The sequence below is a fragment of the Vipera berus genome (assembly GCF_964194415.1).
Source record: "Vipera berus genome assembly, chromosome: 5".
Lineage (NCBI taxonomy): Eukaryota > Metazoa > Chordata > Lepidosauria > Squamata > Viperidae > Vipera > Vipera berus.
This window is the reverse complement of record NC_138207.1, coordinates 43699653-43715435: the sequence shown is the minus strand read 5'-3', so window position 1 is coordinate 43715435 and position 15783 is coordinate 43699653. Positions and strand designations below refer to the sequence as shown.

Below are 15783 nucleotides of genomic sequence, written 5' to 3'. Positions count from 1 at the left end.
AATGTAAGTTTTAAATAATATACAATACTAAAGTAATATAAGATCCTTTATACTCGTTTCCACTCCTCTGGAGATAGTATTGGAATCATGTTCTCAGGCACTAGTTCCTTCAGTATTTTAGGTATTGCAGCATGTTGTGTTCGGTCACAGTTAAAACGAACTCTGAAAATCAGCCCAGCCAATTGGATAGCATCCTCTTTTGAGCACTTGTGATAGCCTCGCAGATACTTTGGCAGTTCCTGAAACAAAGACCATCAGTACATTGACTCATGCTGGCTGAAAGGTACATGTAAAGAAGAGATGTTAGCACTGACTGAGATTATTTGCATATTTGAAACGATGTGTTCATAATGAAAACATGAAAATATTTGTGCTGTGGCATCTAGATCTTATTTCTAGAAAGAGTTTTGCAAGATTTTTGTTTTGCAATAAAACGCCAAACTGGAAGTAAAAAACCTCTGGTTCAGACACATTCTGAAAGCTTGCTTTTTTGGTTAGCTGTGACTGTTCCAAAACGTTATTTAAGATACCTGCAGTGTCAGCTGTAAAACATTAGTTTTCCATTTTTGTTCAGTTATCATGAGGATGATTGATATTTTAATTTGATTAATTTCAGTTTTACCAATCCTATGTATACACCCAAGGGATCTATCTCATTGCTACCAAGTCTATTGTATAACCAGTATTCATACATGTTGTGAAATGTCTATATTTTGATAATCATATATACAAATATAAGCAAACAATAATTGATGCAAACATTCATTAAGATAATAGTCCAGCCTGCTAGTGATTATTTCACTGCTATCATCAATCCAGTTTACCTGATGATAATGAAAGATGCAATCAGCCTTCAAATCTTTCCCAGGTATCACATTCAGCCACAACTTTCTCATGAAATATACCTGATAATTCATAGTGGTGGGAAACACTAGAGAAGCAATGTCAGACATTTAAGTAAAACATTTCAAAGAGACATGTACAAACACTTAAAATTCTTACTTCTATTCCTGATATCTCCTAAACACATAGATATAAACTACACTGAACCAGAGCATGAGGAAAATAAGCTTTCTATAACAGCTGGGAAAAAGATATATTATTTTTCAAGTCAATTATACTTTGGGTGATAAATATTCAATAAATCCATGTTTCTGCCTAAATGTCTTAGCTATTTCAATACATTTTTTTTCAAGAAGAGGTGATCAACATAGAATTGGTAGCCAATTCCAAACGGGTTGAGATTGTCCATGATTCTACCAAACTGTTCAGCCAATATGATCATTCGCATTCTCAACCTTATGAGAGTTGCAGATGGGAGAAAGCTGATGGAGCATACATGTGATGCGTCCTAAAACAGTTTTAGGTTACTTTAAAGCAATTTTTCCTTATCACAAAAAGACATCTTCTATCAATTTAATAGCTAAATAACAAAAAAATCCATGGCAAATGGTTTGCTTCAATTTAATAGCTAAATAACCAAGAAATTTACCTGGTTTATTTGTAACAGTAACTCAAAAGACTGCAGAAGACTGCAGAAGGAAACTTGAGGTTAGAAAGATTTCATTTTTATCTTGTTTTGTTTGTGGTTATGTATTATACAAAAATATCTCAGATACTGTAAATCACCTTTAATAAAGCTAGGACCCAAAAGAGACCCCATATTTCATCTTTTCATGTCCATACCCTCTTTTCCTGGCCTATTCTTCCGAGTCCAGTCAGTCACTTGCCTCAAGGAGTCAAAGAAGTAATCTGCTTCATTCTGGCTGATCACCTAGAACAGATAATAAAAGGGAGCTGAGTTACTACAAAAAATTGAATTATTAATTCTCTGAGATAACATTCCAGAAGAACCAGCATAAGAAATTGTCAGCTGCCTTTCTGGCACAGTTAAAGATGCTTTCTTATATCAGGATCGTTTCCCTCACACAAGCAGTCTGTTTCTGCTCTTACATTATTAACTGGGTAATTTTCGTAGGTCCCCATTTAAGAGCAGCAACTCCACTTCTTCTGTACTGGAGCCAAACTTGCAGAATTAATGGAATTGAAGCTGTAGGTATGCATTGATTGATTGATTGATTGATTGATTGATTGATCAAATTTATATAGCCACCCATCTCAGAAAAAGTTATTTTGAGAAGTGAGCAACACTCAGATAAAACAACACATGTATAAAACAATTATAATAACTGTAAGTGGCCTCTTTTTAGTTTCAATGTATGAGGGAGTTTAAAATGTAACTTTTAACATAGAGATTAACTTAACTTGTTTATCTTCATGGACTTTATACACTGAATGTTATTGTTGCTTATTATATATTTTTCGAAATTGTCTAAAGCTAAAAGTTGTTGGACTGAATGGCAAATAAAAGTCACTGAATTAAAATAACTTCAACATTAATCCCTTTAGAATGTAACTCAAACAGAATAAAGAACAGAAATGAAACAAAAACTGCAGAGCAGTGACAGAAGTGAGGCACAGTGGAGATAATATAGAATAAGATGACCAAACAGCCATTTGGATACATGAGGAATAAGAAGTAAAAATATTTTTAGACCCATCAAAACTTTCTAGTTCTCCAAATCTCTTCATCAGATAGAGATGATGATATATTCATGTCAAATTACCTTATCTGAAATCTTGATAAAGAGGCTAAATCCATCCAAGGAGCTCAATTCCATCTTGTTGCCAATCATCTGACATAGATCCCATACCTTTGTGTTTGTTCCTACATCAAAAACCTGGAACATAAGAACAGGAAACTAAAATGATTAGTTTGGAAGGAAAAAGAATAGGTGCAGTTTGCACAGACGTACAGACTGCTAAAAGTAGGCTATCTGCCTACTTGGCTGTTTGTTTCTGGAAAATAAAGCAAAATATATTTAAGAACACAATGTGATTATCTGATGGTGAAACAAGCAACAGAAGATGACCATCATGTTATCACCCCTTATGATTTGCTCAGGTGTGCCTAAATGGAACCCAGTAGATAGATTAGATAGATGATAGATAGATAGATAGATAGATAGATAGATAGATAGATAGATAGATAGATAGATAGATAGATAGATAGATAGATAGATAGATAGATAGGAAAGGAAGAAAGGAAGGAAGAAAGAAAGAGAGAGAGAGAGAGAAAGAAAGAGAGAGAGAAAGAAAGAAAGAAAGAAAGAAAGAAAGAAAGAAAGAAAGAAAGAGAAAGAAAGAAAGAAAGAAAGAAAGAAAGAAAGAAAGAAAGAAAGAAAGAAAGAAAGAAAGAAAGAAAGATTATAGGCTGCCCATCTTACCTCAAGGTGACTCTATTACAACAACAACAACAATAATAATAAAGTTGGAAAGGACCTTGGAGGTCATCTAGACTAACCCTCTACTCAGGCAGGAAACCCTATACCATTTCAGGCAAATGGCTGTCCAGTCTCCTCTTAAAAATTTCCAGTATTGGAGCATTCACCACTTCTGGAGGCAGGATGTTCCACTGGTTAATTGTTCTAACTGTCAGGAAGTTTCTCCTTAGTTCTAGGTTGCTTCTCTCCTTGACTAGTTTCCATCTGTTGCTTCTTGTCCTGCTTTCAGGTGCTTTGGAGAATAGCTTGACTCCCTCTTCTTTGTGGCAGCCCCTGAGATATTGGAACACTGCTATCATGTCACCTCTCATCCTTCTCTTCATTAAACTACACATACCCAATTCCAGCAACCGTTCCCTATATGTTTTAGCCTCCAGTCCCCCAATCATCTTTGTTGCTCTTCTCTGTACTGAGTCTCGACATCTTTTTTACATCGTGGTGACCAAAACTGGATGCAGTATTCCAGGTGTGGCCTTACCAAGGCATTGTAAACTGGTATTAATCCTTCACGTGATCTTGATTCTATCCCTCTGTTAATGCAGCCTAGCACTGTGTTGGCTTTTTTGGCAGCTGCAGCACACTGCTGGCTCATTTTGAAGTGATTGTCTACTAGGACTCCGAGATCCCTCTCACAGTTACTACTATTGAGCAAAGTACCACCTATACTGTACCTGTGCATTTGATTTTTCCTGCCTAAATGTAGAACCTTACTTTTTTCACCATTGAATTTCATTTTGTTAGATAGCACCCAGTGTTCAAGTCTGTCCAGATCGTCCTGTATCTTAAGCCTATCTTCTGGAGTATTGGCTATTCCTGCCAGCTTGGTGTCGTCTGCAAATTTGATGAGTTCCCCTTCTATCCCCTCATCCAAATCGTTGATGAAGATGTTGGAGCACTGGGCCCAGAACAGAGCCCTGGGGCACCCCACTACACACTTCCTTCCATGTAGATGCAGCTCCACTGAGAACCACACGCTGAGTACGGCCTGTCAGCCAGCTACGAATCCATCTGGTGGTGATGCTATCTAACCCACATTTTTCTATCTTATCAAATAGTAGGTTGTAATCTACTTTATCAAATGCCTTACTGAAGTCCAAGTAAATTATATCTACAGCATTCCTCTGGTCCACTAATTTTGTCACTTGGTCAAAGAATGTAATAAGATTTGACTGGCATGATCTGTTTTTGACAAACCCATGTTGACTTTTAGTGATGACTTCGTTTGCATCAAGGTGTTCGCTGATTTGTTGTTTGATTATCTTTTCCAGAATCTTCCCAGGTATTGAGGTCAGGCTGATAGGTCTGTAGTTTCCTGGATCTATTTTTCCCCCTTTTTTGAAGATAGGAACTACATCAGCTCTCTTCCAGTCCTCTGGTAGTTCCCCAGTGCTCCAGGATCTTTAAAAAATATAGTTCAGTGGTTCTGAGATCACGTCTGCCAGTTCCTTGAGAACTTTGGGGTGTAATCCATCTGGTCCTGGTGATTTGAACTCGTCTAGGCTGGACAGGTGCTCACTTACCCTTCTTACTCACCATAACAGTTTCTCTCAATAGTCACTTCTTCCAAGCTGACTTTTTATTTTTCTCTCTTCCCCACCCATTCCACAGAGGATGATGACATTTTTATCCCACCTTATATATAACTCAAGAGGGCAAGGATACTTTACTCCTCCCTCCTATTCCCGCTCTCCCACCCATAATAACAAATATTAAACCTGGGATATATATCAAATATGAAAATAAAAGAACTTATCCTCACCTGCTCTGTCTCATTTGGAAAATGAACCTTGTGAGAAATCTTGGTGATATTATTCTGAATTGCATCCACTTCTACACTGTGTGGAGCCCACTTCCGACAGCCACTCCTGAAGAACAGAAATACAAATGACTCTTAGAACTACCTTTAATGGAGAAGGTCTTAATGCTAGCACAAGAGAGTCAATTTTCACCAGCCTCACAGGAAAGGTAGTTGAGATGGGGGTAAAAATAGAGACAACTAAAGCTGAAGGTTTTTTTTAAAAAAACCATAAACACAGTTTCTACACATGCATGCAATAAAATATCATATATATTTTGGACCAGAGAGTGAAGGGAGAGAAAACAAATTGCATTCACAAAAATACCTTAACAAAACCACTAAAGGATGAGGAGACTAAATTAATCTCTCCTCAGGAAAGGAAGATTGTCCTCTTCATAATGATTGTAGATTGGTTTATACATTATATAGACTTTATAGAATTATTTAAAGAATAAAAAGCATGAGCCAATCAGAGAATTAAAAACAACCTTGTACCTCATCACTTTTTGGATCCTATGTCTGCATTCCAATGCCAGGTTCTCCTTCAGACGAGTCTCAGTGAACTTCTGAACATGTTTCAGCAATGATTTACTAGGTGGAAAAAGGCCTGTACAAAGCCACAGTAACTGCCAACCACTGTTCAGGCTATACCTGCCAATTTGATGAATAATTTCAAAATTTGCATACAAATATCCAAAACCTAAGCCAAAAATTATTCAGACTTAGAAATCTATTAGGCAACTGATTTTACGATTTGTGCTTATAGTAATTTTTTGTTGTGAAACTCAAGGAGTTTCTGGAATCCAAATGCAGCCTCCCCTCCCCCACCGATCCATAGATCAATTTGTTCTTTGTTGTTACAACCACTGATATAAAATCTATCCTATTGAGAGAACTTCCAATTTAATGCTCCAACTTGGCACGTCCAGTGCCAGCCAAATGGTCATGTCAATTTGAAATATTTGGTTGGAAATACTTTTTCATTACCTGTTGTGGTTTTCTGTTAACTGTTTCAAGATCTGACAGTAGACCTCATCTTGCAGAGTATCCTCCTGGATTGCCACTAAAAATATCTGGTCAGTAAGTTCCACAGGAGATCTCTCTTGCTTTGAGGGATAATCTCCCATGTATTTCATAATGGGTGAGCAAAAAAAAATATAAGGAAAGATGTACCCAAAAAATAAGTACAACTACAAACCAACTCAATACTCCTGCAGTAAGTAACTACTTAGTAAATGCTCTTTAGTAGAAGCTACATTTGACTATTAAGATAATGCTGTCTTACATACCTATCTTATACTAACTCATTATTTTGCCCAAAACCTTTTGTTTTGGCCCAATTCTCTTAGCATAATGAATTTGTTTGCTCTGGCAATCACCGTTAATGTAATTTTTCTCCTGGATTATCCAATTTGGTTACCTAAAATCTAGATCCACTCTTCATCCTCTTCTCAATTTTCTGCACACGGATAAATTAAACCATGTCAAACAATTAACAAACATGCAAAGGTATTTATCAATACCTATCTGTTTCTTCATTTTTTAAATTAAAAATAGTTCCAAGTCAGGCACCAAAGCGTAGAATCCAGTTCAGAGAAAATAATTATATTCTGCCTATTACCAAATAAACTGACTTTAGCGTGAAGGATATCAATGAAGGTCTGGCAAGCAAAGTCCAAGAGGTCTGGATTAGAACACACCTTCTTTAGCAAAGGCCTTTTCAGGGGCTCCCTAGAATGAGCCCACAGATGATTCCGCCCTCGGGACTTGGGTAAAACAGCCTTGCTGATTGACTCCTTCTCAGGTACTCTGAAGAAACATAAAAATGTTTCAAACCATAGTCTGATCAATACAGACAACTAATTTATATCTGCTGCTTACAGGCCAATATACCCTAGTTAGGATCTGGATCTTCCCTAAGATTCTCTAGCCCTACCATCACTTACCACTCAGAATTAGAATTAATTCATAAAGTAACAACAGGACAAAGCCATTTTCATAAAGCAAAATCCTATGCCTCTCTGTTAACATCTATCAGAAAGAATCAAACAAATTAAAAAGTTGATATGGATATAAATCATGTTGTCAAATGGTGATTTTTTTTTCTTACAAAAGGGGCCTTTAGGAATGAGAGGAAACACTTGAATGTTTGAACCTGAATCTAGAAAATGTGTAACTCTATCAAGCTTTGAAATTAAAGAGCTATATGTGCTGGGATGGTCTGTTATGGACTGATGAAAGACTCAGAGAGCAACATAGGACTCGGTCTTTCTAACTTACAGACATGGCTGTAATGAATGGGGGTTGAAGATAGAAGAGGATCTGTCTGTCTCTTCAATATACCCACAGGGTGGCAAGGTGGCTGCGGCAAGGTGGTGCTGGCAAGTTGTTCCAATCAAGCTTGTATGTTCTACAGAGGAATATCCCATGTAAATGCAGTGAAGCAGCACCATTTTGCCCCCTCTAATGCCTTTGGGTGCTGTGATTATTTAACGCTAGTATTCTCTTGCAGCACTAATCAGCACTAGTGCAGTCAGGATTAGTTTATGAAAGCTAACTTTAAGATAGCACTTCAATATTGCTAAGCAGGAAAGCTCTTTCTGTACTTCACTCTATTTTTTGTACATTAGACACAACAATTTATGTCCTTCACACAGAACAATCACACATGGACCAGATACCCTTTTCTAGCAGACCAGTATGGAAGACAAAATAGAATTTAATAACTAATACAGGTTTTAATGCAACACTCATCGATTCTTCCTCAGTTAGGCTTAAAAGGTGACAAAGGTATGCTTTTCAAGGAACTGTATAAATGGTATAAAACACAATAAGGTATACCTGAAGTGCTCATAGGAGAATTCTTCCAGAGTATATGGCTTCACATTTGCATTTTCTTCCTCAGGTTCTTCCACATGAGAGTTTAGAGACACTAACCTCCGTTGTTCAGGTGACATCATCAGCAAGCTCTGGAAAAATAAGGTCATTTGAAGACACTCCACTTATTGCCATGGCAGCAGCATAATATCAGAAATTAATTCCATGTATGGATTTTCAGGAAAAGATTTGTGAGCAGGACTTCTCTTTCTGCTAGGTTTGCTCAAACGTGTTTGTCAGAAAAAGACAAGGAAGGAAGCATATCAGCGTTGAGAGGAGTCATCCCAAAAAGGATTCTCAAGGGGCTATTGCTGTACTTGAGCAAGACCAATGGAACACATTATGAAATTTAGCAATTAATTATTATATATCTAAATATTTAGGCCAATGGACAATATTTTTATCTCACATAGATTCTGATAACAATCTTATAAGAATAATCACATTTATAACATTATATTAGTTACCTATGGATTACAGTAATTTTCTGTGCAGGCTTGATTATGCTGTTATATAAAGCAAGGCAGGAAAATTAGTATCAGGGCAAAGTTAACTTTTAAGACCAAAAAACTAAAAAAAAAGGGGGGGGGAATCTGTCTGAGCATCCACTGTTAAACACAGAATTGAGGTCCCAAGTTAAAGGGAAAATTCCAAGTGGAGAGTAAAACATCCTTAAATCTGCTATTAGAGAAAACACTGCAATAGTTTAATATCCAAACATGTAAATTAGCATGTAGAAAGTACACCTGAAGCTGTACAACGATTTAGGGACCAAAGTCTATCAATGCCTAAAAAGATTGGTATTCCACATATTGAAAAGAAAGGGAGAATATCACTTATTACTTGGATTCATTAATCTCTTCAATAATTAGAAGCCTGTTTTCAAGTCAACAGTTTTGAAAAGATGCAGAGAAGAGGTTTAGGACTGCTTACTATGCTTGTTGGATTGAGGCTATCACAAGGGATTAGTCAAACATTGTTAGAAGGAACAGCACAGCATCTAAACTCTAATCTGTTTTAATCTGGTCTCTGTAAGCATCAGGATGGCCTAAGATACCTCCTTTACTGCAATTAAAAAGACTGCTCTGTGTGACTTTTTAAAAAAGAAATTCTTGCAATGAAAAGAATGAAGTGGGAATTTGGCTTAAGTATCCTTACAAATTAAATCTAGCTAGGAGCTGAAGTACTATGCCTTGTTTGCCATCTGGCTAGAAAGGAACAAGATAAACTGGAATGGTAAAGAATATCTTAGAGGTTGACAAAGAGCTATTTTAGAAGAGTGCCCCTCAAACCTTCTTTTTTCCACTATTAGTTTACTATCTTTATTATTCAGGGGATAGAGTGGCAGTCATTTGTCCGAGTTAAGCATTGCATCTGCATTATTTGATCCTTACCAATATTTGACTGGAAGGCTTTGTAACTGTAGGGATGATATAGATGGTCTCTAATAACACAAGCCCAGAAACATTGGTTCGCTCATTTTGAGCAGGGATCCAGCCTTGATTTTCTCCTAGTCTTTTGTCTTGGGTTAAAATCAACAAGTCCCCCTTTTTGAAGGCCAACATGGTAGTGTCACCTGGAAAATAAAAACTGAAGCATATTATTTCAGCTATTATACATCAAATATAAAGTGTATGATGAGTCCTCTTTCTGACAATGAAAAAATACCATTATCTCTATTTTGTGTAAGCATAGATGTTTCAGGCTATGTCATACAGTGGCTATAACATGTTTAACATCAGTGTTTTCTACCGTTTCTTCATCTAGCATTACTGGGAAAAGAAATAGCCTGATGACCTTTTTCTCTGCAATTGATAGTGTACACCACTAGGAAAAGTCAAATTACACAAAGATAACAAGTAAAATACTTATGAATTCCCAAGAAATAAACTGAAAAAAGCCTAAGTAGAACTTGGATAAGAGAACAATATCAACTGGCAGAAATTGGGAGAAAGAGCCCAATCCCAATTTTTTTCTAGCCGATCATGTTTCTTGAGAAAAGAGTGTAAAAACAATGTATAAACAAACTCTTTCAAGAGAGAGATTATGATAAGGATCCGATACATCTGTAGCTGTTTTTGCATCACCTTACTGTGCCTACCCCATATTACTTGGCCCAGTGGAGAATGGCATAAGAATGGATCCACATATTGCACGTGTTACTCTCTTTTTCTTCCTTTTTTTCTTTTCTCTTGCACTTTATATTCTTTTTCTTTTCAGGTTTAATTTGTACTGTCTTTTATTATTATTAAATAAATATTATTAATTGTTATATCTTATAGCAGTTGAACTTTTTCCTCTCCGTGCTATAGATTTTTTTTCTGTTGAACAACAACAAAAGATAAACATATCTAAGTTACCTTGCAGCTTTTTGTCTTGTATTGCCACCGCATAAAGTGATCGCTTTTTCAGTCCTTCCAGGAACATGACTATTAATTCTGCAATTGCAACACTATTGACAGATGTTAAGACAAACTCTTCACCACGCAGTGTGCTAAGGGTGCAGCTTTGTCCAAATGTCTTGACTCCCCTGTAGTCACAAAATATTTCAAAAGAAAATAGTTTGTAAAATGGCAAGAAAACAAAAATCTGATATCCTTCAACTTCTAACATATGCAAGGAGTAAACATTTCTAAAGGAGTCCGGCAAGGCTGTATACTGTCGCCCTGCCTATTTAACTTATATGCAGAGCACATCATGAGAAAGGCAGGGTTAGATGAATCAAAAGTTGGAATTAAGATTGCCGGAAGAAATATCAACAACCTAAGATACGCAGATGATACCACTCTAATGGCAGAAAGTGAAGAAGAACTAAAGAGCCTCTTGTTGCGGGTGAAGAAGGAGAGTGCAAAACTTGGGTTGAAACTTAACATTAAGAAAACCAAGATCATGGCATCCGGCCCTCTCAATTCCTGGCAAATAGATGGGGAAGAAATGGAGGTAGTGACAGATTTTATTTTCCTGGGCTCCAAGATCACTGCAGATGGGGACTGTAGCCAAGAAATTAAAAGACGCTTGCTCCTGGGGAGGAAAGCCATGGCAAATCTAGACAGCACACTAAAAAGCAGAGACATCACCCTGTCAACAAAAGTGCGTATAGTCAAGGCTATGGTCTTCCCAGTTGCAATGTATGGCAGTGAAAGTTGGACCATAAGAAAGGCTGAGCGCCAAAGAATTGAGGCCTTTGAACTATGGTGCTGGAGAAGACTCCTGCGAGTCCCTTGGACTGCAAGGCGATCAAACCGGTCAGTCCTAGAGGAGATCAATCCTGACTGCTCTTTAGAAGGCCAGATCCTGAAATTGAAACTCAAATACTTTGGCCACCTGATGAGAAGGAAGGACTCACTGGAGAAGAGCCTAATGCTGGGAAAGATTGAGGGCAATAGAAGAAGGGGACGACAGAGAATGAGGTGGCTGGATGGAGTCACTGAAGCAGTAGGCGTGAGCTTAAATGGACTCCAGAAGATGGTAGAGGACAGGAAGGCCTGGAGGAACGTTGTCCATAGGGTCGCGATGGGTCGGACACGACTTCGCAGCTAACAAAAACAACAAACATTTCTAAACATAGAAGTGTTCCAAATGGACAAACATTAGTGCTACCAAAAAATCATATTATATAGCTTTTTCTTCTTTATAGATATTTTTATACAGGAAAAAATAATATGGTAAGTAAACACAGGAGGGCGTAAATGGAAACTCAGAAAGGCCAAAAATGGAAGTCCAGATACTGTGTAAAATCCTGTGAACAAAGCATATACTTGTATAATCAAAATAGTTGCAATGTTCCTAGAACCTGAAATAGAATTACTTTGGTTAATTCAACTCCTTCATCTTTCTTTACAGAGATGAATTATATTGCATTAGATTCTCAACCTGGAGGACACAATACTTTAAGAGCTAGAAAAATACTTTCTGAGTAAACAAACTCACTAGGTTTATTCCTTAGGGAAAGAAAATCATGAGGAAAGTGGAAACTATTTCAATTCTTATGACACAATAACAGAAGAATCAAATACAGACAATGATATGATAGAATTGTCCTAAATGTTGACAAAGAGCTCTCTCCAGTCCAGCAAGTCCAATAACAGTACCTGTTGGTATGGATGCCAGTAATTTCTGGAAAAGACAAGTCTAGAAGTCGTCTTTCAGTGTCATCTAGGAAACATACACCTTTCCAATTAATTGCCACAATGAAATGTTTCTTTGGCAGACTGGGCCCTGCAAGCACAATATAAATATTAGCCTTTCTCTACTTTTCACTATACCTCCTCCAACATAAAGTATGTTCCCATCACGGTACCTGAGAATTTAGTAACTTCAAAGAATCTAGAAAAGAGCAGAGGCCACTGATCACGGGCAAAGTCTACCAGCTGCTCCTTTACACATTGAGGGGAAATCTGGTCCTGTGTGTAAGCAGCCTACAACATAGAAGGTATATATTGCAGTTCAGTGGGTATGTTTCTTGAATACAGTACATTGCCTAAAGGTCCTAAAGTACCTCCGACAATCTTCACATATTTATTGTTTAATCAGCACATTACAGATAAAAAAAATTACAATGGAAATGAATTTAGGCATTCCATTCATACCCAGCTACAATAGAAATAGAAGCTAATATTAATGTCAAATCCTACATCATTTGGGTGTTCATACCTTAGCGTGAGCATATGTGATGAGGTTCACCCACTTCTCTTGGGATTTGGATCTTAGTAGCTTTACTGGGATACATTCCTGGAGAATACTTTGAACCAAATCATTTTGGATGGACTCTCCAAATTTGATGTAACAGTATTTGGCTCCAATTTCCACCAAGTCCTCCTCCTATAATAATCAGATTAGTCAGTTTTCTGGAAGAGTTCTTAATCCACCTTCATTCCCTAGGCCTGATTAGCTAGACCAAACAAAAGAAATATTACTGTATTTCCAGGAGAAATAAGCTTAGAATTAGAAAAAAACCTTCATGGCATGGGATCAGGATACTTGAGGGACCTTTCCATCCATGCTGGCAGAGGAGACATGCTGCAAGTCTCGTTGGCTAAGATATCAAGCTGGCTGCATCCAGGAGAAGAGCCTTCTCTACTTTTGTGCCTGCCTTTTGGAATATTTTAAACCCCCCACCCCCCAGAGTGAGATTGGCTCCAAGCCTCCTGACCTGCCACAAGGACTTAAAGACCTAGTTCTGCCAGCTGGCTTGGGGCTCCAATGGAGCGGTTTGTTGTGACTCAGGGCCAGCCTGTGGGGCCGACAGCCGGCTCCGATGTATCGGATGACTCAGATGAGGGGGAGGAGGGAGACGAACCGGCTGATGATGGTTTGGAGGCTTTGCAGAGCCCTCAGCCGGGGACCTCTTCTCAGCTGCGTGAGCCCGATAGTGCGGAGGATGATGACCCACAGCTGGCCCTGTTCAAGGACGCCCGACGCAGGAGGCAGTCGAGCAGGAACAAACAAAGAAAGGCTGTGGGACTCCTCGGGAGGAGGCACAGGGAGACCACGCCCTGAGCTCTCAATAAAAGGAGTGTTTGGGGAGGGGCTGGTTGCTGAAAGCAACTCTTCCGCTTGAGGAGTCAAGCTCTAGTGTTTTTGTTTCTTGTTATGTTAATTGTGTATTAAATCTTGGCAGACGCCTTTTAGCCTTGGACGCTCTCCAGTCTCTTCTATCTGAATAGGGGTTTGCCTTACTACAAGGCCAGAAGAGGGCTGGTTCAGAACACGGTTTCACATGGAAGATGGTTGATAGATTAATAACAGATCCTCCCTCCCCATCTTTTAACTGGGCTCAGTAATTGGATCTCTACAGTATTTTATTTATGTCTTTTAGGTTTTGGATAGTTTTTTATCTTTTTAAGATTGTAAGCCACTCAGAGTTACCCTGTGGTAAGAAGGGCAACCAATGAATTTTACAAACAAACAGATAGTATGTAGAGCAATGGATTTAGTATGATAAATCATTCTTGGCAGAGATATGATCTTTAAAAGTCACTTTTTCTCCAGGTGGCTTGGGCCTCATAGCCAGAGTACCAAAAAAAATCTACCTTTTCACAGCAGTATTCTCCAAACCGGATGCCACGTATTATCTGATAATAGATGAGTTCAGTGCTGATGGGATCTTCTTTGGAGTTGTGCCAGGGGGTGAAGATCTCTTTTCTGAAGTAGAGACGCCAAGGAGTGTACTGTCCCTGGCCACCCTTCTCTTTTTCCTGTTGTTCACACTGAGAAATGGCATCCATGATGTGATCCCGTCCACTGCCCAGTGACCAGACCTAAGCTCATTGTTAAGGAAAAAAAATCTGCTCAGGTAAAGAAGCACAAATTGCCTTGAAAAACCTAATATAATAACAATTGAATGAAAATTGCCCAAAAGTTATAAAGAAAAATTAATAGCATTGTGTATAGCTGTGCATAAATAGGATGGCAAAAGGAAGAGATGGTCTCGTATGTTCTTCCACATTAATTGTAGGGCAGGGTGAAACAATCAATTGACACAGATTGAGAAGTTACATTATATTAATATTCCTATATATGTCTGGGTAAACAATGAAAAAAATGCCATCAAGAGGCTACCGGATTGCAGCAGGTTAAAAAAACTAGTCTAATAAATTATATATATTCTGAAGTAATAAATAAATTTCCTGGCACGTTTCTTTGTAAATTGCACTAACATTCATTACATATCTCAATTTTTCTAATTCCAAGAATCTCAACTGAAACTTGGCTGTATTTGTCTTGAGGCTAACCTGAAACTTTGCTGACTTAATCTCTGGCTAAAAGGAACCTTAGAATAACTTATACTTTTGGATAGTTATACCTCCTCCTTGAAAAAGCAAGTAGATTGTGGCCTATCCCCCTTAGCTGTATGCTCTGGGGGGGGTGGGGAGATAAAGCCTTGGGAGACTCAAGCAGAGAAACCTGGACTAAGATATCACAAACGATAGTAAAAAATTGACACTTTTTGGATGTTCCTTTTCTTATTCTGAAATAGTTTTATCACATCCTTCACACTCTATTGAAGGGCATTTACTTTAGCAGTATTTAATGCCTGTCTTCAATGAGTACTACGGGTAAGTATCACCACATTCCTTATTAGAGTCACTTTTGTGAAGTTCAGTTTGTGGCACATGGATTACCAGTATGTTCTCTATATCACGGATGGTACCTTAATCTCATTGAAGTACTTAGTAGTAAACTTTCTCAGCTAACACAGTAAGTGATCATAGATCAGCTGCGATAAGATCAATGTCCTGAAATATTTAAGAAGGCCACAGAATTCTTACCCATAGCTGTGGTCTTTAGGCACCCATGGCTTTATTGTACAACTAGATAAGTCCAGTGTTTTGTTTTTGTTTTGCTTCTCTATCCACTTACATTCACAATTGTTGACTGCCTTGTGCCAAGGGACTTCTTGCCAGTCTGTGCGCACCTCTACTTTTTACGTTTCTGTCAAGTTTTATTACTACATCATACTATTTGCTCTGCTGCAAATACTGTCTGTCTGCCTGTCTGTCTGTCTGTCTGTCTGTCTGTCTGTCTGTCTGTCTCTCTCTCTCTCTCTCTCAATCTATCTATCATTTCATTAATTTCTTTACTCTGTCAGTTTATGGCCATCTATTAAATAAATAATTCCAAGAACATTCACAACCTCAACATCCAAGGGGTCTTTATGTAACTTTTGAGCAAATTGAAAAAAAAGTTCACTTAGAATGAGTGTGCAAAGAATGACTTACTTATGTAGCCTGACTAAAATGAACATAAAACATATTGTCAGCA

The 15783-nt window shown here is 37.9% G+C and overlaps 1 protein-coding gene across 1 annotated transcript in view; it reads right to left on the bottom strand.

The window, feature by feature from the left end:
* The window catches only part of MYO7B (myosin VIIB), a gene marked incomplete at its 5' end in the record, with an annotated part of 69757 nt that overhangs the window by 6241 nt on the left and 47733 nt on the right, over positions 1-15783 (bottom strand). The window contains 15 exons of the mRNA XM_081328556.1: positions 54-239; positions 825-931; positions 1687-1774; positions 2628-2741; positions 5104-5209; positions 5638-5793; positions 6130-6283; positions 6764-6951; positions 7984-8111; positions 9414-9595; positions 10380-10549; positions 12111-12237; positions 12320-12437; positions 12673-12840; positions 14052-14279. Coding sequence (XP_081184682.1) covers positions 54-239; positions 825-931; positions 1687-1774; positions 2628-2741; positions 5104-5209; positions 5638-5793; positions 6130-6283; positions 6764-6951; positions 7984-8111; positions 9414-9595; positions 10380-10549; positions 12111-12237; positions 12320-12437; positions 12673-12840; positions 14052-14279 — 2220 coding nt within the window. The remainder of the gene's footprint in view (positions 1-53; positions 240-824; positions 932-1686; positions 1775-2627; positions 2742-5103; positions 5210-5637; positions 5794-6129; positions 6284-6763; positions 6952-7983; positions 8112-9413; positions 9596-10379; positions 10550-12110; positions 12238-12319; positions 12438-12672; positions 12841-14051; positions 14280-15783) is intronic.